The sequence below is a fragment of the Stegodyphus dumicola genome, chromosome 12 (genome assembly GCF_044657685.1).
Source record: "Stegodyphus dumicola isolate Sdum_Otavi_A_Nest chromosome 12, ASM4465768v1".
NCBI classification, from domain to species: domain Eukaryota; kingdom Metazoa; phylum Arthropoda; class Arachnida; order Araneae; family Eresidae; genus Stegodyphus; species Stegodyphus dumicola.
This window is the reverse complement of record NC_140779.1, coordinates 73959010-73982063: the sequence shown is the minus strand read 5'-3', so window position 1 is coordinate 73982063 and position 23054 is coordinate 73959010. Positions and strand designations below refer to the sequence as shown.

Below are 23054 nucleotides of genomic sequence, written 5' to 3'. Positions count from 1 at the left end.
CCAGGAATCGCTTTTATAAAGTGCGCTTATCTTAAGAAGAATATTTATCCATTGATGTTAGTGTGAAAAGGAGTAAGAAGAAGGTTTGAGTGATTTTTTTCAACAAAATACATCTGATGGTGCAAGAAGGTTCGGTTCTGTCATGTCAGAAACACTAATGGTCAAAGCGTTTCTCGTGCGCATTCGGATATTTAAAGAGTAGCAGATGAACTAAGAAATTCCAGGTATTAAGGGCAGTTATTTTCAGGATGTGCTAATAAACGGGCTGATTTACCAAAATTTTATTATACCGAAAATTCTTTATGGTATTGGCGCATGGGGTGATCAAGCAGAGGAGCTGGTCAAGACAAGACAGAAATTAGACTCGTTGCAGAGGGCCTGGACACTTGAAATTACAAGATCATTTAGAACAGTCCCGACAGAAGTTGCGTGCTTACTGGCTGGTATACCGCTTCTCTCACTATAATTTAAAATTACTTATGACAAATTTTATCTGAAATATAATATAAAACAGAAAATAATGTATGAAGATAAAGCAATTACCAGAGAGGCTTTTTTAGAACATGATCTGACTTCAAGCCATCCTAGCGAATATTACGGTATATCCTACGGTAAAGAATATATTTCAGCTGGAGAAATTGAAATTTATACAGACGTATCATTGTTTGCGGAGAGCGTCGACTGTGCCTTTGTTGTATTTCTCCACGGTATTGAAATTGATTACAAAACGTTTACTTTAAAACCAAGAAATTCAGTTTATCAAGCAGAATTGTTGGCCATTAAAATGGCTTTATCCTGGATCAAGAAATTATCCGTGGGGTATTACATTAATTTATACTCAAATGCCTTATCTGCTTTTATGGCGCTCTCCCGCCTCTTTCAAAAGAATAATATTGTTAATGAAATTAAGCATACATATATTTAGAACTACGAAAGAAGCATATTTTGAATTTACATTGGATCAAAGCTCACACTGGTCATTATGGGAATGAGAGAGTGGATGCTCTAGCGAAAGAAGCCTCCCTGGGGGTTGGGACCGAAAAGGTTTTTATTCAAGATTCGAAAAAGAAGACATGTACTATAATATATGACAAGCTTATTAGAGACTGGAAAAATTTATGGGATCTCTCTGAAAGAAACAAAAACTATCTAAAATGTTTATATATAGGGTGACTATTTCATTATGGAAGCAAATAACAGGTGGCCACTGTTGCCTCTTATGAAGGGACGAATAGTTACAACCGTGCCTTTTCCGGGACTGGGACCCGAGCCCATCACTATGTTACTAGCCACTATAATGGCTGGGCGGCAGTAGCTGCCATTATATCAGCATGATCTAATATTCCTCAACAGCGATATCGAAATTTATTGAATCTATGCCAGAAGAATATCGATTATGATCAACATCGAAAATGGTTAGGTTATATAATTAATTACGGCAAAGCCTTGAGGGTTGTCTGCCTAAGGGAAGGAATGCCTTCGTGGAGGACTTTCTAAGGGAAACTGGCTCGTATAAATGTTACACATGGGGAAAACCACGAAAACACCCATGCAGCCAGCCCGTTCGCGGGATTCGAACCTCGGACCGAACTACCAGTGTACAGCGGCTTTAACCGTTAGGCCGCTGGTGGGCCTCATCGAAATGTGCATTATTAGCGGGTGTCTTTAATATGTTGGCAATTCAGTTTAAACGTATTTATAACATACATAAATGTAAATAAATACAAAGTTAAAAGCAGTTCAAAACCTAAATGTGTGTGCATATATATATATATATATATATAAACTGTATATATTATAATGTGATATTCGTCTTAAAAAAGAGAAATAATTCAGATGAGTCATTAATTGATTAATCGCAGTTATACACTATGATGCACAAAACTGCTGAAACATTATGTTTAATTATTTATAACGTTGATCTATAATATCTGTCTGTAAACCCTTTCAGATAAATAGCCCTTTCCAGAAATATAGACTTTGTTCATACGTGGAAGGCTTAGATGCTACTTGATTTATAAGTGTGTCTTTTTATACCAACACTTTGCCTACGATTGTTCGACTGATTTAAAACCTGGCTAATCTGGAAGCCACAACGATAACTGGAACTCATCCGCTTATTCTACAGTTGATTCTAAAACAGTGCATTCATTGGCAGAGCGACTTTATTTTGGTGAAAGAAGTTCTTTTTCATAAAGAATCATCTTTACCTTGGAAGGATATATTTGGTCTGAAATTATGCTATGTGAACTGGATCACTCTATCAAAAATTACGCTTTTAGTTAAAAATTATAATTGCTGCATGTTTTTAAGGGAAAGAAGACTCTTCTTGCGGACTCATACCACTTAAAATAATTATTGTGTAATAATACATTATTGTGAAGCTGTATGTAATCTATTAGGTAATACTACATTGAATAACATATATTATATCAAATGCTTCTTTTACAGGGAATACGATGAAGATATTGGCATTACTAAACCGGATGACGAAGTAAGTGGTTTTATTTCCTAAATAATAAAAAAGTAAGCTGAAATACCATATTTCCATCAACTATATATATGCAAAGAAGAGGAAAGTTCTAAAAAGCTATTGCTTAAAAGTACATTTGATACTGCAGTTCCAGAGTAAAAAAGTTAGTTACACCATGTATAAACAATAATACAATACTAAAAAAGTAAAAGTTATCGCGTAAAAACTTAATGTAAAAATTACAAAACGATATAAACTTCAAAAACAAAAAGGGATAAGAAAAAACATAAAAGTTAAATCAAAAACTTTTAAAATGATGCATGCAAATAATCAAAAACATTTCAAAGACAAAGAAAATATATTCAAAGAATTGCAATAAATGGTAATTAGCTCAACTCGAGGTTTAAGGCGGATTTATCAAGGGAAACGCGTGATAAAACTCGAATCCAGCTAACACAATTAGCGCATTTCGTCAAACGAAAACAATTGAGACTAAAAGCAGAATTTCATTAATAGAATTATCAGACTAAATCATCTTAATATAGTAAGTCTCGTTATCTCATCTTAATATAGAATGTTCGTGTACTACTTTCTACTCTTATATATATACTGATAATGGAATTTAAATACTTAATTTTTTTAAGATTATAATTTTTGTTTTATTTATGATTTACCGAAGGACAAGATTTTCTTCATATTCCATTAAAATATTCAGAAAAGTTAAAAATGTAAAATTCTTAAAGTTTCATATTTGAGACTTATAGTATTTAGTAATGCTGTCAGAATTCAAAATTTGTTAGTTATCATGGGCAAAAATTTGCATATTCCCGACACAGTCGAATGTTTTCTCTATAATGATAGCCCGGAACAGAAGATTGTTCGACAAGTAGCATCAAAAAAGTGCTACTATCCTTACATAATTTTTTTTTGATATGAAAACTGAAATATATTTCCAAATATATCTGTAGAAATGTGAAATATACAGTGAGCTCTCTTACAAAAGTACCAAAATTTGAAATAGCGTCATTTAAACTTCACTAGGTACAGAGAGTAAATGTACACTTATTAAACACACTTATTAAATGTTTAATGACATAACATCAGCTTTAGACTTAAAACATGTTTTGAATGTCAAAGAAAATCGATTTTATTTTAACAAATATTACACTGTGCTGTGAATCATTATATGGTGATAAAGACGGGTGGTATTTAATTCAATCTTTTCCTGATATAATTTTATGTCAACTTTAAGGTAATAAATCTATCATTTTCACGCCATTTCTGCATAGTTTAAAGGTAGATCTTAAACAGCAGTTCTTTCATAAAACTGTGAAATATTTCAGGTTGGTTACCAAAATATATCTTAGATATGTCATATTAGGGGAGTTCAATTTAAGGCAACTGATTCTTATTGCTTTCACATACGTTTGCTCAGGTTTGGTTATTCTATACAAACTCAATAAACATTATCTTACTTTAATTGAAGTCTTATTTTGTACAACTTCACTTGCTACACGTAGGAATCTAAATTTGAACCAAACATTTTAAATTATTTTTCACAAATTTCGCAAGATGATAAGAGTTTGAAAAGTACAGGTACTTGTAACCAACCGCAGGGATGATCCAGAATACGTGCCTGCTTTAAAACTTAAGAAAAAAATATATTTCATATGCAACTACTTTCTGAAATGTTGAAACATGAAATTTTGCCTACTGCACCTCATATGACGTTGTTATATATTTTGCACTTATTGTTTTATTCATTTCTTGCTAAAACAATAATGTTCTGCCAAGCAGTGAGAGTGAAAAAGGGAAACTAAAAGAATACGTATGGAAAACAATTTCTCCTCTATTTTAATTTTTATTTGGCTTTTTATTTTCATATTATCAATTATTTGTCTAATGATTTCAATAGAAAGCAAAGACAATATGATTTAGGTCCTTCTTTCAGCTTCTTTAAAGATCTTGGAAGTAAACATAAGGCACATATCTCCGTACTGAGGTCTTTGTGCAAATATTTGATGCACACGAGGTGTGGTAATGGCATCTTTATTTATTCAAAAACCGATCAGTGAATGAGTGGTTAAAGTGGCAAAATGGTAGTAGATAGCCTCAAGATCAGTTTTTGATGGCTGAGCGGGATAGGCTATATAGGTTTCCTTATGTGAAACGTAGTTAGGACTAGTTTTTTGTAGGACGTTATTCACTTTCTAAGCATATAGTTCTAGCATTAAATACCACTATCAACAAAGTTTCAGGCATATCCAATTCATTCACCATCATTCTGATTTTTACGAAAAGCATGAATAAGAATTCTCGTACGTAAAAGAAAATCTTCAGTTGTATCAGTATATGATATGAGAAAGAGGCAAAAGATATAGGTTGAGTGCCAGTCAGGATTTAAGAGTTTCTTCAATTGATAAATATAATTCAATATGATCGTCAAAAAATACCCATTTTCTAAATTTGATTTCTCTCTTTCAGTAATTACATCTTTCAAGAATACTCAATCTAATTTATTTTTCTTTTGAAATCGTGATACATGATAACATTGCAAAATTAAAGTAATTTTCCAGATTCTATTTTGATTGATTCTCTGGTGTAAACTGTGGTGGTTTTGAATGATTCTCTGGTGAAACACATTTTCTTGTGTGTAAAAGTTTGTGTATATGTGGAAGTCTTGTCGTATTTACATTTCCATTTGCTGCAAAGCCTGCCCTCAGCTATTTGCGAGCTCATGTTACTGTGGTTCGTCTTAATACTGAAAGAGCATATGATGAATTATAGTGGCGAATTAACATGCCTATCATTGATAGTAAGATTTCATTTAAATAGCTTGGAAAAATAATCTATCCAATGGCCTCTTCCTGTTGCTGCTCTCACTTATTTTCCTTGATTTAGCAAGTGCTAAGCCAAGTCCAAAGATCCACTTGTCTGTCTCTACGAAAATTAACTGCCATATCACAAAAATCTAGTTTAAAGCTATAACCTTTGTAGACATGGAAAAGCTGTGCTTCCGTGCACTTAAGATAACACAGAAGAACTTGTTTTTGATTAATTTAAGAATCTTAATGCAACATCTGTGCCGTCATAATGGAGCACTTTGTGATTTCTTTTCAACGATGAGATCCACGGCTTTAATTCTCCTTGGATGCCAGCTATGATCAGAGAATATTTCTACGCTATGCTGTTATATTTTTAATCCTGATAAAAACTGTTGGTATGTTAATGAATTAGGTGGCCTGAAATGTCAATATCATGAAATCCATCTTGTTTTAAATTACATTCTCAGTGTAGATCAATGTTGGAGGGAATTCACTGAAAACTGATGACAAAATATCTCACACCATTTTTCTGTATTTTAGGGCTCATGTTATCTCTAATATTTCAGTATATTTACAACTGTTGAACCGTGTTACGAATAAATATTAATATCCATAAGTTATTTAGATATCAGTGGTAACCCAGAGAAATCTTGAACAACTATTGATTCAGAGCTGAATACCAAACATGAGTCGTTTTAAACAGAGTGGTGTAGTTTTTCTTCAAATACTGATTTTTAAAACTATTTCGGGGGTGGAGGATTATAATAAAATATTTTCTTGAATTTTTCGATGTTGTTTCATAATTTGAAAGGATTTTGGGACATAATCTCTACATATAATAAAAGAAAAAGTCTGTCTGTGTGTGTGTGCGTGTGTGTCTTTCGTTCGTGCTGCGCATAACTTAATAGACCCAGGGATACGAAATTTGGTACTTAGGTGCATCTAGACAAGAGCCAGTGCACCTCGAAGCGATTTTTTTTTTTTTTTTTTTTTTTTTTCAAAATTCTAATCAGATTTTTTTTATTTTCATCTCTTTTTGATAAATTAGCATTATTTTGAATAGTTTCATTCTTTTATAAATGGGGTTTTGGCAACAGTTTTTCATTCAATCCTTTGTATACTGGACTGCTGACTGTTGAAAATATTGTAAGAACCTTAATTTTGACTAACGTTTATTTTGTTTTAAAACTTTACTGTCCTCTCTTATTTTCCACTTCCGGCTAAAATAAACGCGTTAAATTGTAGTTAAGTAGTGTAATTTAAGTAGTGGCTTTTCGCCAAAAACAGAATTAGATGGAGAGAAAGTGAACCTCCTTGCCACTGTATTTCATGAGAACTTTCAATCAGTTACTGTCCGCCTTTAAAGGTAAGAGGTTTAGTACTTGTGATATCCAAGATGTATTGAAGTTTTTCGCAATTTGCGTACTACATACGTAATAATCTGAAAGGCCAGTCTTAGGGTTAATCATTTGTGTAAAGTATTCAAAGTTTAGCTCTTATTTAAATTTAGTTAGTAGTTCTTATATTTTTACGTTCAGACCACAAGTGGATGGTCTTTGTATCCCGAAGTGCGGGAGCGCCTGTAATATTGTGGACAATAAAGGGTAGTTAAACCCTTCGCATCTTAGTCATCTGTTCTACAATTCCACAGAACATAGCTTCCAGTAAGCTATGTTCTGTGTAAGCTATGTCCAGTAAGCTATGTTCTGTGCTATGTTCTGTGGCACTCACTGTTCCCATTCAGGACATTAAATGTTCCGTAAACAGATTCGACGATCAACCAGTCCTGATAATATGAGATAAAATATTATTAATTATACACGCAACACGTACATCGCAATCTTTTTATTCTGACGCGTATGTGTCTCGCGAGGCACAACAGAAAGAATTTCCTTTTTTTTTCCCAACCTCTCTCTCTTTATTAACTAATGGCAAAGAGGTTTATGTATTTTGAATTATGTCATTCACAAAGCACAATTTTGATTGGTTATTGCTTTTCTGATGATAGTTTCATTCTTTTAGAAATGTGGTTTTGGTAGCAGTTTTTCATTCATTACTTTGGATACTGGATTGCTGACTGTTTTCTCTTAAAAATATGAGATTTATTGCTTATTTCATTGTAATTTTTTATATTATGTGTTAATTATACATAATTTTAATTATATAAAAAGTCTTGCATGATTGTTTTTAGGAAACAAAGTTTTTAACTTCCTTTATACCATTTGAATTCTTAAGATTTTGCAACGGGAAGTTGGTTAATTTATTTATTAGGATAGTTAATATTTGTATTAAGGGATATTGCTTATTTCATTGTAATTTATATATATATATATATAATTCATTTTATTGACTTTTTTTGATAAAGTTGTTCTGCAGAGTAAAATTCTGTGCAGTTTTTCAATTTAATGTTTCTTTTGGATACTGGACGTTTGTCGAGAGAAGGCAACGGGAAGTTGTTTAATTCATTTATTAGGGTAATCAATATTAAGGGATATTGCTTATTTCAATGTAATTTTTTTATATGTAATGCATTTTTATTGAAAGTTATGTTGTTTTTGTTTGTTTTCGATAAATTTGTTCTTCTAAAATTCTGCGCTGTTTTTAAATTTAATGTTTGGTTTCATAATGTTTGGTTTTCATAAATTTAATTTCCATAGGCACTTTTCCGGTACATTTAAAAGCCAGACGAAGGCTGCCCGCGCAGCGGCTAGTGATTCAATAAAGGAACTAAACAACGGGAAATCTTAAAACATAATGTGAAAAACTGGGTTAAAAACAACACGCTAAATAATTATTATTGGAGGTACTAAGGCGACAAAAATTAGCGTAATACTAATAAATTGTATAACTAATCCGAAAGTTTAAATATAGAACCTTCTTCTTCAACTGCAGAAATGCAAAATGCATTTCATTTTGTAATGGAAATTTACAAGTATTATGCGATTTTGTTGCCTAATAACTTCCAATAATAATGTTGGAATGTTGTACTTAAACATTTTTCCATTTACCAACTATACATTAATTTTTATTTTATTTAAGGGTATTTAGATATTTTTCGTTTAGTTTTCAGGTAGCTACTCCAAGTTATTACATCAAATCATATAAATTATTTATAGCTTCACAAATACTTTCATTGTGTATCTAATGCATTATTCCGTAGAATCATTTCATTTGTGTGTATACGTGAATACAGCGGGCGAATTCCGGGCAAAATCGCTGAACACTGGTAGTTCGGTCCAACTTTCGAATCCCGGCGAACGAAAGCGGAAAGCAGCCCGGTAGTTCAGTCGAACTTTCGAATACCACAAAGGCATCCATCCCTGAGGTAGCGGGCTTCAGCCCGCTCAGCTGGCGGGCTTCCCGCTAGTTTGTGTTTATTTCCTGACAGAGAAAAATCTCCATTGTCATCTGAAATGGTCTGCAATCTAAAAGATTGCTGCCCATCTTTCTACTCCAGTAAAAATAAGTGAAATAAATATTATTGAGTAGCTTTTCAACAGTAGTAAGATATAAAGAAGCGATGAAAAATATTTTGTCTGAAACTATAAATGTTAATTCAGTGCGTTTGGAAGCATGAGAAGCGAAATTTACATTTAGCTACCTATTTCATTATTTTCCTAATCTGAGCGTTATAATGTAGTTTCTCTCCTGTAAACGTTGTTTCGTGAATTTATGTGCGTTTGGAAGTCTATAAATTGAAAGGTTTCGGAACTCGAAGAAGTAAAACGCCTTATACATTTTCCCGCTGTTATTTTCAATCTAAAAGAATAATATTTAACAGGAACTGAAATATTTCAATTCTAAAAATGGGATGGAACTAAATGTGCTTTTGGAGACAAATAATATTTGAAAATGAAAGGTTAAAATTTGTACATTTATATATGGCGAATGTTATGATTTCTCGAAACTGAGTTGTGTAACTTTTCCGGATAATCAACAATGCTTATTTCAGCAATATGGAAGCCATTTCCATTTGAATAGTTAAAGTAACTTCAAATATTTGTTATTCATATATATACACTCTAACATATGCATCAATCATTGTAAATACATTACTTTTTATGCTGACATGAAGAATCAATTCTATCGTGTTTTGCATTACTTTTGAAGAACGGTTATTATAATTAAAGCTTAATGAAGCAATTTGCAAATTTATTTAATTGAATTGCTCAGAGAAAACGGTTTTTATTTTACTCAGAGAAAACGGTCAATTTACGTTTATTTTCCTACATTTTGAAACATGATACATTGTTGCTCATTACAAAATGGCAATAAAGTAATCACGCAAATATAAAAATAATCATTATTATGGATAAGAATGTAATTATATCCACAGTCCTAATTTTCCGTGAAAAATATGTTTGTAATTTCAGTAATTTCTAAATTTTAATGATTGTACCTTATGTTATCTTGATAGATATTTGCTGTACTCAAATAACTGGCAAAAGGCACAATTTATTATGAAGATAAATTATAAAGTGAAGAGAATATTTCAGTCGAAAATAAGGCCTCCATTGACTATAATAAGACTAAAGCTCTTATCGGCCCCACCTATTTCCCTAATATTTTAAGATGAATTTTAAGAAATAAAAATATAGGTGAATATATGACGATAACAGCAGAGATTTATTTTAGAATGAGAGGCAAGCTTCCTAATTAATTACAATGGATATAAATATGGACCTAAATTGAAATCGCTCTGCTAGGCATAGGTATTATAATCAGCTGCAGTTATGTAGCTTGTATTATACGGTAATTACCTGTGTTATATGATGCATTAGTATTTAAACAATACAGTTATTCTGTATAGTAGGATGATTAAACTCTTTCCGCTCGTTCTATAGTTTCATTTATCAAAACATCCGTTTTTAAGATCCTACCAAATTTTCCAAATTCCAAAAATAAGTTGTATTTCCTAGTAAATACAGAATCTGGCTCTTTGAAATTACTACTGCTTTTATAGCTTGACATAAACATCCCTTGATTATTCAGAACTCAACTGAGTCTCATAAGTTTGAAATCCTAAATAATTATTTAATAATATATTTTTATAGCAGTTTGAAGAAAAAAGATAAGTATCAGAATTACATCCGTTTTCAATATTGGTAAGATCATGCTACACGTTTGAAGTAGTTTATGGAAAAGAAAAAGAAATTGAAAATGCCTGAAATGACAAAAGTTTATCTTCATTCCCATCGTCTACATGAGTAAAAAGTCAATTCATCGCCATCAAAGATCCCGTTTAGTGTCCAGTTATGTTTATTTTCATTTATGTTTAATAAGATTTCCGAACATCGTGCATTAGCAGCTAAGCTTCCGAAGTAATTTTTCTTTCTTCTAAGTCCTAAATCAGGCAACTTAGAACGCATAATTTCCATCAGGCAGTTTCATCTGGAAGAGGCTATTGATAAATACGTCTTACGTTTTACTTCTACCCTGAACTTTGATTAACAGAAATCCATAGCCGCTGAGCTTTTGGATCCTATGTGTTCCTATTTAATAAAAGACATTCCTGTAAGCCCCCAACACATCGAAGATTGTTAATCACCGGGAAAATGAAGTAAGATGACGATTCAAGATGATACAATGAATAAGTAATTATTCTGTTCGTCTGTGAATGATTGCATCTCTTAGAAGCGAGCTGTAGTTTTGACTACTAAAGAAGCTGATGACAAATTTTAGAGCAAGTGACACTGACGCTGTGGCAATATCACTGGCTACAAAAGCTGTGGCCACAGAATTTGAAGTATTTTTTCCAGTTACAAACATTAGTTTTATCGTAAATATTCTTGTAAATAATGTAAATATTCTATATATTATGCATGTCTCTTATTTTATATATTTCACAAAAATTATTAAGAACCAAAACCTAACGTTATTTTCTTTAAATATCGTAGATTCATCACTGATACAGGTATTTTGTTTTCGCATAAGTTCGACAGTGAAAGAAAATAGCATACGCCTTCTGCCATTAATCTGACTCGGAATAGCAGAATATGTTCTGTCGATGAGTTATTATTAGAAATACGAATTCCTAGTCTAATTCATATTATACTTGAAGTTTTATGACCTATTTTTAAATTTTTGTATATACTATGATTTCATATCTAATACACTGACTACCAATAAGTATTTGGACACCTGTGATAGAAAAGAAAAACTAACTTTATTCAAAATCAATAGTTGGCAGAGCCTCCACGAGAGGTAATTACAGCGTGGACTTTCCACAAGTCTTTGTATGACAGCTAGTGGTATTTTCTTCCACTCGGCTTGGAGAAGACATAGAAGTTCCTTCACCGATTTTGCACGGGTAGTGCACCTCTGAATTCAGCGATGCAACTCGTCCCAGAGGTTCTCAATAGGGTTCAGGTCTGGACTCTGGGCAGGCCAGTCCATTCGATGATCTCCATTGGCACCATACCAAGCCTTGGTTAACGTCGAAACATGACAACTGGCATTGTCGTCCTGAAAGTAACAGGGGTCCAACCCGTAAAACTGCCACAACGTAGAAAGCACATTGTCATCCAAAATAGTGCAGTAGGCATCGGAGTTGAGCTTACCATGAATGGGGACCAAGGGTCCCAGCCCATACCAGTAGAAACATTCCCAGGCCATAATTCCACCTCCGCCGAACTTGACTGTTGGCACAATGCATTCTGGCAGGAGACGTTCTCCAGGTAGACGCCAGACCCAGATCCTGCCATCCGAACAGTAAGGGTGAACCTTGATTCGTCACTCCAAAGAACCCGTTTCCACTAATCTACGGTCCAATTTCGATGTGCTTTGCACCACATTAACCGAGCAGCGCGGTTGGACTTTGTGATCAAAGGCTTATCGGCAGCAGCACGACCATAAAAACCAAGCAGATGTGCTTCCTTACGGATGGTATTCATTGAAACAATACTCCCGGATGCCTGTTGAAACTCCTCGCGGATGAGGGCCATCGGTTGGGTACGGTTCTCCCGAATTTCTCTGGACAGCACTCGTCGGTCTCTATCTCTCAGTTTCGTTCGTCTGCCGACTCGGGGCACATTCCGACAATCACCGCTCACCTTCCACTTCTTAATCACATAGGCCACTGTCGATTTTCGGTACTTCAGATCGTTATATATGTCCCTTAAGGATCGGCCACATTTGTGATACCCGATAATTATACCTTTCTCGAAATCAGAGAGCTCCGAGCTGCAAGGCATCTTGCATGCGACTAAAAGCCGATGCTGTTTCCTACACGATATATACCGGCGGAGTCCGTGACGTACCTTAGGACCGCAGATATCATCATTTGCATAGGTGTCCAAATACTTATTGGTTGTCAGTGTAGGATGTTTGTACGACAATTTATCGTTTTTTGCAATTGTATAAAAATTTTATGTTTAGAGCCGCTAAATTTCCTGTTATTATAAGAAGCATTATCTTCCGAAATAGTTGCCTTTCAACAGATAGATTTTATTCATTAAGAGATATTTAAGTTATATAATAACTAAATGTTCCTGAAAATGCTTTGAATTACTGACCATAAATTTAGTGATTGTTTTCAGAGATTTTTGCATAGTTTAATTTATATATATCGTTTCCAACAGACGGAAAAGTTTGCGGGAGATATCACAACGTATCCTGTTCCATTTTCTGTAAGCTCTTGTTGAACATTTAAAAGCAAAGCATGATATCCTTCCCCATGAGTTTGGAGTGCTTTGAACAAAACCTTTTCCTGTGTCTTTCTTCCCTTACTTTACGTTTTCACATATATTTCTTAAAGTTTGTAAACGCGCAGTAAAGTATACAAAAGATTATATGATTCTGACTGTAATGTGTAAATTTATTTTCTATGCGACTCTTAGCTAGTGTTCAACTCTTTCGATGCAGATAAACCTCGAAAGATTTGATACTCATTAGTTATTATAAACGAGAGGAAATTTATTCTGTAAAAGTCATTTTGTTGGAACAGTCAAACGTTAAATTCATCATTAAGGAACTGCAGGTCACAATTTATATGTGAAAATGTATTGTGAGGTTCTTGAAAGTCAGATTTACATATAACGCTATATATTGCTTGATTATTTTCCTTATGTGATAAAGCCCTTACATCCCAACAAGTTAAAAAAATTTTCTTTTCATGAAATTATATTAAATATTAGTCTTCAAAGATCGGTGTGAGATTGAGTAATTGTCATTAATTCAAATATATTGTTTTTGCTCAAAAACTATAACAAGATATGTGTAAAATTGTGTCTCGGAGTTTTCAAGACAGTAATTCTAGCGAAAACAATTACGTACACAAAATATCTAATTCAATTATTTTACAAATTTGTTAACAGAGCATTTAGATATGTGTATAATAACGGACGCTATGGAAGGATAGTAATGATTCCGATCTGGCTGGGAAAAGGTTTGGTCTTTTCCTTTATAGATAAAACGTGCCAAGCAGCATTCTATGAAGAGATATATGAATCAACTTGATAGTTCCAGCGAACACCTAAGAATTAACTTTATTAACTTTATTTCTCAGTTATATGAATTCATGTGAATGACGATTCCATAAACTCATGTGATGACTTTGTATCACGGAATTCATATGAATTCATTGAATGAACACTCACTGTAGTCTATCAACCACATTTAACTTTTGTTCTTTTATAACAGCTTTTTGGTTTTCTAAGTACACTGGTGTGCAAAACTTAAGCAACAGGTGTTCTTTTTTGCATAACTCCATGAGAAATTATCTGAGAGACATGAAATTCAGAATTAAGAGACAGCATTTTGTATTTAAACGATGAAGAAAGCATAATTGCGCTAAAAATGAATGCAATGCTTACAGTATGAAATCAAACAAAAATAGGCTTTATTGAACTCATAGTATCGTTATACATGATTGTACAAGAGGAAGAACAACAAGCAGATGTTCCTTACTATGGGATATGCCCTCCCCTCACTGTAATGGTTGCTTCGAACGGTCTTTCCATACTCAGCACCAGATTGTCCAACAGATCTTGAAGTAAGACTGCCCATTCCTCAATCAGCATCTGTTTCAGTTGCTGGGTGTTCCCCGTAGGATGTAATCGGGCCACAAGGCATCTCTCCAAAGCATCCAACACATGTTCTACGGGATTTAAATCAGGGCAGCACGCTGGCCAATCCATTTGAGTAATATCTTCACTTTTCAGTAGTTTCTGAACAGCAGGAGTCTGGTGTGGCTGTGCATTGTAATTAATAAAAACGAAATTTGCTCCAATGGCACCTCGGAACAGACGCACATGGGGAAGGATCACCTCCTGACAATAGCGATCTCCGGTTACAGAACTTCTGTCGAAAACGTGGAGCTCTGTCCGCCCGTTCAGCATAATGTCTCTCCAGACGAGATCTTCAGGACACCGTAACGGTCTCTTTCCGTGATGTTACTGAGATTAAACCATATCCCGACCTCTCTCCAACTCAATTTGTGTTAAGTATCGCTTGTGGCACTAAAACGACTCTCATCCGTAAGGAGGATACGACTCTATTGATGAGATGCTCAGTTTTTGCGCTTCTGGCACCACTGTAAACGGTGACGAGGAATGCAGTGTTCAGGACGGCAGGCGAATAAGCCACCTTTGTGAAGGAGTCTGGACACAGTAAACCGCGACACTTGTCACCCCGTTGCTGTACACATTTGTTGAACTATGGATTGTTGTGACTGGTTTCGGGCTCTTTTCGCCTGCAGGACAATATATCGGTCATCCACTGCACACTGCAGTTGTTTTCCTTGGGCGGCCACCACCACCCTTTCTAACAGCCGTACCTATGGTTTGTAAAGCTTTCCAAGCGCGCGAAACGACACTTTTGTTGATTCCGAACTCTTCAGCTATACTGGTAACACTTCGCCCCTACTCCAGATTTTCGATCATTCTTCCACGTGTGAAGTCATCCAGATCATTTCTTCTAACCAATATTTCACGAAAGAACTCCTTGTACTTGAAGCGAAAGTCTTTAATTGCGTCTCCATCTTTCCTTTTATGGTAGTCTCGAGTTGAGCACGCTGACCGTACGCGTTTTGCGTACGCTCACGTAGCCTGTGACGTTTTTTTCTAGACATTTGCATACACATGACCTTTCTACTGAATTGCGTGTTCATTGTACTGAATGCAAGAACCCCTTTTCTACAATTTAATGGCTATCTGATTATAATTTACATTGTTGCTTAAGTTTTGCACAATAGTGTACTTTCGTTCTTTGCTTACTGAAATTCCTAACCTAACAGGCATATTCTTTATCTCAAGAAAATTTTTATCATCATATTGTCCTATAACGGAAAATATCCAAGCTTTTCATGTGGATTATCTGGAAATGATAGGAGATAAATGCGTAAATTTAAGACAGAATAAGCAGATTTAAGCTTCTCAGTTTTAGTAACACTTTTAAGTATGAGTAGCAAGAACAGAAATAAAAATGTAACGAACTTGTAATTTTACCGGGGGTTACAAAAATCAAACATCATATGGGATTTCACTGAGTTCAGAATTAGATTTGTTATTTTTAGAACATACGAACATTCGATACTGTAACTCCAATAACACAGAATCAGCCTAAGCCGCTACGAGGTTTTTCGTCTCTCGGTGCTGCAGATCAGTAATCCTTTCGGCATGAACCAAAACTTTTGGCTGACCCCAAAAATAATAATCCTTTGTCTGTTTTAAGTCCATAAAGTGTCAGATCTGGGCTCAGCATGTGTTTTGAGACTTAACCAAAGTTTTGAAAACTAGCAATTAATCCTTCTGATGTTGAATTTATAGTACACCTTGTTGTTTGCATTAGAGACACGTTTTAGAGACACGTTACCCACTAAGGTGTAACGAAGAACGAAATGTGTGATATTTTCTTCAGCTTGTAGTACCACTTACATCAACTAATTGTAATTGGGCCATTTGCTCCTTCATAGCACAAAATTTCGTAGCTAGCTTCTTAAAGAAACATTTAACTGTATTTTGTTTTTAGCATTGCTCAAGCTTACGGAAAATTGATTAAAAATGAAAGGAAAGGAAAAAGGGAATAAATGCTTCCTCAATTAAATTTTCGCCGGCCCATTAGTTTCGCAGTAACAAAATTTAGATTGTTCCTTTGTAGGATATCATGGAGGTAAAATGTTTCTTAACATGGGAAATATACCTCTTAATTATTTCAATAAACAGAAAACTAAAATAGAATAAAAGACTTTAGCAGTTTTTTACTGACAACATTTACCTTGAAAATAAGAAGGTCATTAATAAAGGTAAGAAAACGTATGTAATTTAAAATCAAGGCAACAGTTTTGACTAATAAAGTGGCTAATATGCAACAGTGTCGGTTAAGACCTTTTCAGAGGGACTGGATAAGATCTGTGCCAATGGGTTTTGGTGTTTATATGGACATTTTCTTGTTTATTCATTTAAATAAAAATAAAATATAATTAGGCCCTCAAGATGCTTTATTTTTTTCTATTCCCACAGAAAGAAGTTTGGAGCATATTAACGAAAGAGATCTCAAATTAGGAATTTTATGATATCCTGTATAGCCATTTTATATCTATATAGCAGCGGATAAAATTCGTAATCCCTAGTTCATTGGCTATCCATTAATGCATGTCAAATATATAATTGAAATTTTAATTATGTTTGCTTTCATCAATTCATCGCACTTATACAATCCAAAAACACTCGTTAATTTTCTTAGAAAGATGCATGCGTTTAAATTATTTACTATCATCTCTTCTTGTGTGGCGTGTACCCCTAGTATTTCATAAAGCATGACTGCGGTTTTTTTTAAATTGATGTAATTTGTTGTGCAATCTAAATACGATTCTCTTAATGATATTTGTAGGTTCAAGTGCAAGAAACAGAAGAAGAAAAAAGCAAGGATCAGGAAGTCAAAGATTTCTTTGCCAGCATCTCTGGTGAAGATTTAGAAGTCGACTGCTACGAATTGCAAGAAATCTTGGATTTTGCTTTGAAGAAAGGTAGGAATTGGGAAAATTCTGTGGTATTTGTGAGTTAAAAAGTAAAAGATGATAAACTGTTTTGGAATAATGTTAGTTTTTGTTTTTGGTTCAATTTTTTTCTGGGAGAGTTTGTTTTTATAACATACTAGTGACGTTATATAATTTGCTTGCGTAATTGCTGTAGTTTTAAATTTCAGTGCATATAGTTCACATGTGACGAAATTTGAGCTTAATTTTTTTGTAACAAGAATTTTATTAACCTTGTTGTTTGTTTTAGTGAAAGTTAAACTTACCATTTAAGCAAAGATGTAGTGTTTTTAAGCACGCTTAAGAAGTTTTTTTAAATATGCAGATAAACAAATATGTGGCTTTTCAATATTTGAAAGAATGCATAATACTTGATAATACTTGATAAAATAAGTATTTTTTGGAATACATGTTGCAGTTTATTTAAATGCGCTTTGAATGATGAACTATCCGAAGCAAAAATTTTGAAAATGATCTACTTCTAGGTATTTAATTCCGAAATTTAAAACTGCATTTCTCAAATCTAGGTTGTTAAAAGTGCACATTAGTACTTTATTAAAACGTATAAGTAATTAAAACCAAAACAAACTTAGCACTTGATATATAATTAGAATTCTGTATTTCGTACTTTATCCCTTTCTTGCAAGAACTGATATAAAATTTATTTGATTGAAACATTAATGATTATTAGCATAAAGCACTTTTTTACTTGTAATAAACAGAGAAAACTTCATTATATGCATCAAATACATAATAACGCTGATATGCGAAAACAAGAGCTTGCAAAATCTCATATTCAAATGCGAATGAGATTAAAAAAAAAAAAAAAACAGTTTTTCTAAACGTCTGAATGTATAAGAATGGAAATTACTGATTCACAGTGATTTCAGTTTAAACTGAGAGAAAAAACACTGCATGAAGCTGAGCAGTCTGAGAAAAAAATTAAATAAATAAAAATAATAAATTTACAAATGAGGAAAAACTTTTAAAACTATTTGCTACTAAGGATCGGACTTTTTTTAAAGCTTTCTTCAATGTACATTAAGCATTAACGAAATGAAGAATTCATACAATTGCGAAAAGAATGAAATTCTTGCATCAGGAGAAGTTTCTTGATTTAAAATTATTTCCTATATTTAATTAAAAGTGTTCCTTCTGAAATTATTGTTTATACTGTGCCTCCATGTTTCAAAATCACTGTAGATTTTGCTTTAAGTGTTGTTATTATGTATAATAAGGTGGTTATTTTTTAACAAACCAGTATACATTTTAAAATAAATCCTCGAGTAAAAGTTTGAAATAACATTCAAGCTGAGGTTCAGAGATTGTTTTATGTCTTAATTATCTGATATAAACCTCATAGGACGTTTAGAATAAACGTTCTTAAATCGTAACCTGGGCTGGTGATTGTTAGAATGTTTACAAAATTCTGCAAATGTATTTCATAAACAAATGATTAAAAGCAATTACAATATCGTGATATTTTAAATGTTAAACAAAATTTTATTTTAGAAGTCTATAATTAAATAGGTTTTAAGCTTGAGCATAATTATAATTTTATGTAGTTGAAGAAATATTCTTGAAATATATATAAAAAAAAATAGTATGTTTCATTTATTTGAATGTGACACTGATTCGGAAAAGGAAGGGATGGACAGAAGAGTTTGAAAAACCACATGTAGCTCCCCAGATTACGATTTCAGAACTTTGAACTGAAAAATTACCCATTTAAAGGGTAATTTTTAGAAATTTTAGTTGTGAAATGTGTTGATTCAGTTCAGAATATGACTTTCTTTTCATTGCAGCATCATTGGATTTAGGTAGGTGATATTTTGTCGATAAATAAATTCACGAGTGTCTTAATTGAGGATTGCATTTCAACCAGCAGAAAAGCTCAGCATAATTTGCATAGTTTTTTAGTTTAGTTTTAAAAAATATTGCATGATTTTTCCCAATTTTTAAGTTATGTAACGTGAATTCCCTTTTTTCCCCCCTTACCTCCATATTCCCTGGAATGTTGAACCTCCAAACAGAGAATGGTAAGACTGCTTTATTTTTAGGATAATTATCTTTTCTAACCCATATGGTGCAGGAATTAATTTTGCATGTCTTTGCATATGCATGATGTATGAGCACAGCATGTTATTAACTATTTCTAAAATCATACTTCCCCCTTTTAATCGCTATCTGTGTCTTATCATAATACTGTGAATGCGCTGGACTATAAAAATAGGAAAGATATTTATTTTAATATAATTCTACTTGAGTGTGTTGTTAAGTCTGAAAATGGAAATTGTAGAATACTTAGCGATTTAAATGAATAATTTCAGATTAGATAGTTTGTATGTATATTACAAGTTTGTATAGTACAGTTTGTATAGACCCAATGGTATGTGTACTTTCATCAGAAAAAATTTGTAATGAGCCGATGCATCACATCATCCTAAAAAAAAAATTAGACCTTTTCCCGTTATTCAAACAATAAGTGTGTTAATATAGAGAATATTTTAAGAAAAATCCTTCGTATATATATATATAAGGACCTGAGTCAATATATATAAGAACTTTAGCAAGGTTACTTCGTATTTGTTTACAAACGCATGCAAGTATAAGGTCAAAGAATTTTGTATTTCTTTTAAATAATCGTTTGTTGATTTCTCTCTTATGCTTATGCTTTTGGCCGACTACTTGTGTTCGCTTTGCTTTCATGATGACGACAACTGTGTGTGAAATTTTATTCGTTAGATGGACTTGTTTCTTCAGTAGGGTTTGCTTATATGAGCTTTATTTTGCATAAGCGAGAAAGAAATCTCCTCAGAATATTTTTTAGAATCATCATTTTAGAAAGCATCTCCTCAAGTAGCCCTCTTATGCTTTATCATGCCTAACTACGTATTCTACTTATTTTTTGCCTCGATCCTACAGTAGCTAATGATGTACTTAGCGTCCGTTACGTGTTCAGAAGAATTCTAGAGCGATCCATAGAAATATAGTCATCAGTGATATGATAGTTAATGTGTTTCAAGTTATTTAAAAAAAGCGAGAAAACATGTGACTCTTGAAATGGCAAAAGTATCAAACTGTTCTATATTTATTCATATTTACTGAAAAATTAACTTTTTTTGGTTTGTTGCACATTGTTTGAAAATTTTCAGTTTATGTTCGTGGTTAAACTCATAATATTAAACATCGCTCCTTTGTCACTCTTTTTTTAATTAGTCAGAATTTCAATTCCTGCGTGTTTCTTGCGTTATATTTTGGAATAATATATTTCATTTTGAATAGAACAGTTTCATTGTATTGTCATGTCTGTTTCGTCGGTTCGTTCATACGTTTCAATCCTTAATGCACCAATAAAAATTCAGAAATTTGTCTTTTTTGCAGCAATTTTTTTATTCTTTATTTTAACTTAACCACTTTCTTTATTTTAATTCAAAATATAGTGAATATATTCTGTTGTCTTTATACCTGGAAAAAAAATTTGAACGTTTACTCGGACGATGGAAATAATTTTAGTTCGGTGAACCCGAGTTAAGTTAGTTTGAGTGTATTAAGTGCTTAATAAAAATGTTAATTTTATTCCATTATTATAAATGTTTAAAAATATACTTTAATATTGTTTATTTGTAACCAGGATTGCATCAGTAATTCTTGTAGAAACGTAATAATCTAGATAGAAAAAAAAAAAGAGAGAGAGAGAAATACATGTTGCACAAGAGTTATAGACACTTTCGCGAATTGTAATTGTTGCTTCCTTAGCTTTAGGTTTTGTTCTGAACGCCTAGGTGCAACATAATGCAAGCGTGAACTCCTTAAATTTTCATTTTGCATTTTTCATTGATTTGCGACCGTAAATAGAAAAATATCAGAGACAACAGAGGATTTTCAGTGATGATCCTTTAAAAAAAAAATGCGAATTCATTAACGTGAATAAATTATGGTGTGATAAATCCAAGTTGGTGCGTTAGTACTGTAATGTCTTTTTTTTTTTTTTTTTTTTTTTTTTTTTTTCATTTATTGGAAATGATATGTAAGTTTCCTCAAGGATTTGTAGGTAACATGTTCAGCTAATTTTTATATTTCTATGCTAAGATATCTTTTAACAAAACTTTTTAAAAGAAATTATTGAGTCATCTGGCATTTTGTAATGCGGGAAACATGCAAATAAAAACAGAAGACAGGCTAGACCTTGACCATCGCCTTGACCAGACGTTAAAAAATCTGAATTGAATTGCTACGCTTGAAATTCAAAGAAAGATATAATAAAGGTTAGAAAATTTAACTGACAGTAATTTGCATCGATGGTGTGTTATCCTCAAAGATGGTGTGTTATCCTCAAAGAAACAAAGACAGCATATGATTGTTTTCGTTAGGTTAGAATTACTACTGCCTTGAATCTTGCTTTGAACTTCTAAGAGATAAATATATAAAAGTTCGAAATTGCAAAATTTTCTCAAATTTCTTTCTGTGTTTTTATTTTTATGTATATACGAATACAATTTATAATTATCTTTACTGAATTTATTTTCATCTGTTGTGAAAATAATTGCCTGTGTTTTCTGAAACTAGCTTTAGAGGAACGTTCCGCAATGACATGCAGACACAAAATTGAGTTAAGGAAAATGAAAATCTCAGTATTTTTTTCAAGCAATGTGCAAACTCTTTCACTTAACTTACTCTTTCACTTTAATGCTTACTAAAACCTTTCTAGAAGAATACATTAACCACGTGGCATGACTAAAATATCTGCACTTTCCTGTTAAATAACATCCTAATTCATTTTTTTAATTTTTTAATTTATCAATTTTTTTGGTGCAATTTTGAAATATTTCTTGTTTTTTCTAAAAAAGAGTTTACATTCGACGGCTTTTCGCTGGACGTCTGCAGGAGCATGGTGGCCATGATGGATGTATCCTTTTTAAAACAACTGGTGAAAATTTATAGCAAAGGTTTAAATATATATACAAACAAATATTAAAATGTTCTCCCTTGCATATTTATGAATACACTCTAAATATTTATAAAATATTGTCTCTAGAATTGTAATGGATTTTTGCTGGTATTTTTATTCATTTTATTTTAATCTAAAATCACTTTCTTTAATTGTAAATACCTCTTACTGCTTTGGATGATATTTTCCTTCAGCCGATTATTTTTCCCATATAATAGAAGTGAAAAGCTATCCGTATCACTAATAACTTACAATTCCATATACTTGTTAACTATTTTACGCATGAAATCTCTTTTAATAAGACAGAAAAATAAGTGAATTATGGGGCGAAAAATAATTATAATATACTACACAAAAAATATAATAAACTTAATAATAATATTTTGCCAATATATTATTTAATAAAATTTTCTCGTACTAGATGCGTAAAAAGTTCTCTTATAGTAGTTATGATTGAGTTTATTTTTTATATACTTCCAAATTGTTCATATGGAAAGTTTTTAGAAACTTGTTAAAACTGAACACTAAATATAAATAAAACTGCACGTTCATTAATAAAATTTAAAACAATTGACACGTAGTAAGTATTGCTAGTATATTAAGATAATACTATGTGTATTACATTTACTTTTTTCCTTTACACACAGTGATGTGACATACTTTTATTTTCAAACTTTCTATAGTTTACCTTAATTCTTAATAAGGTCGACAGGTCTGGTAAACTAGGATTAGAAGAATTCAAGAATCTGTGGGCTGATATCAGAACCTGGAAGGTAATGATGTTCTTCTCTTTCTCTACGCTTTTTTATTTAGGTTGCCTTCTTTGTCTAT

General features: G+C 32.6%; 1 protein-coding gene across 9 annotated transcripts in view; it reads left to right on the top strand.

The window, feature by feature from the left end:
- LOC118183057 (calpain-B-like) overlaps positions 1-23054 on the top strand; it is a 207537-nt gene that overhangs the window by 163351 nt on the left and 21132 nt on the right. For 7 of the 9 annotated variants that reach the window (XM_085806582.1, XM_085806581.1, XM_085806579.1 and 4 more), the window contains 5 exons: positions 2452-2494; positions 12879-12926; positions 17128-17263; positions 22123-22181; positions 22928-22996. In XM_085806582.1, coding sequence (XP_085662708.1) covers positions 2452-2494; positions 12879-12926; positions 17128-17263; positions 22123-22181; positions 22928-22996 — 355 coding nt within the window. Of the gene's footprint in view, positions 1-2451; positions 2495-12878; positions 12927-17127; positions 17264-19077; positions 19699-22122; positions 22182-22927; positions 22997-23054 lie in introns of those variants that run through there. The other 2 variants (XM_085806580.1, XM_085806586.1) reach the window with 2 other exon arrangements.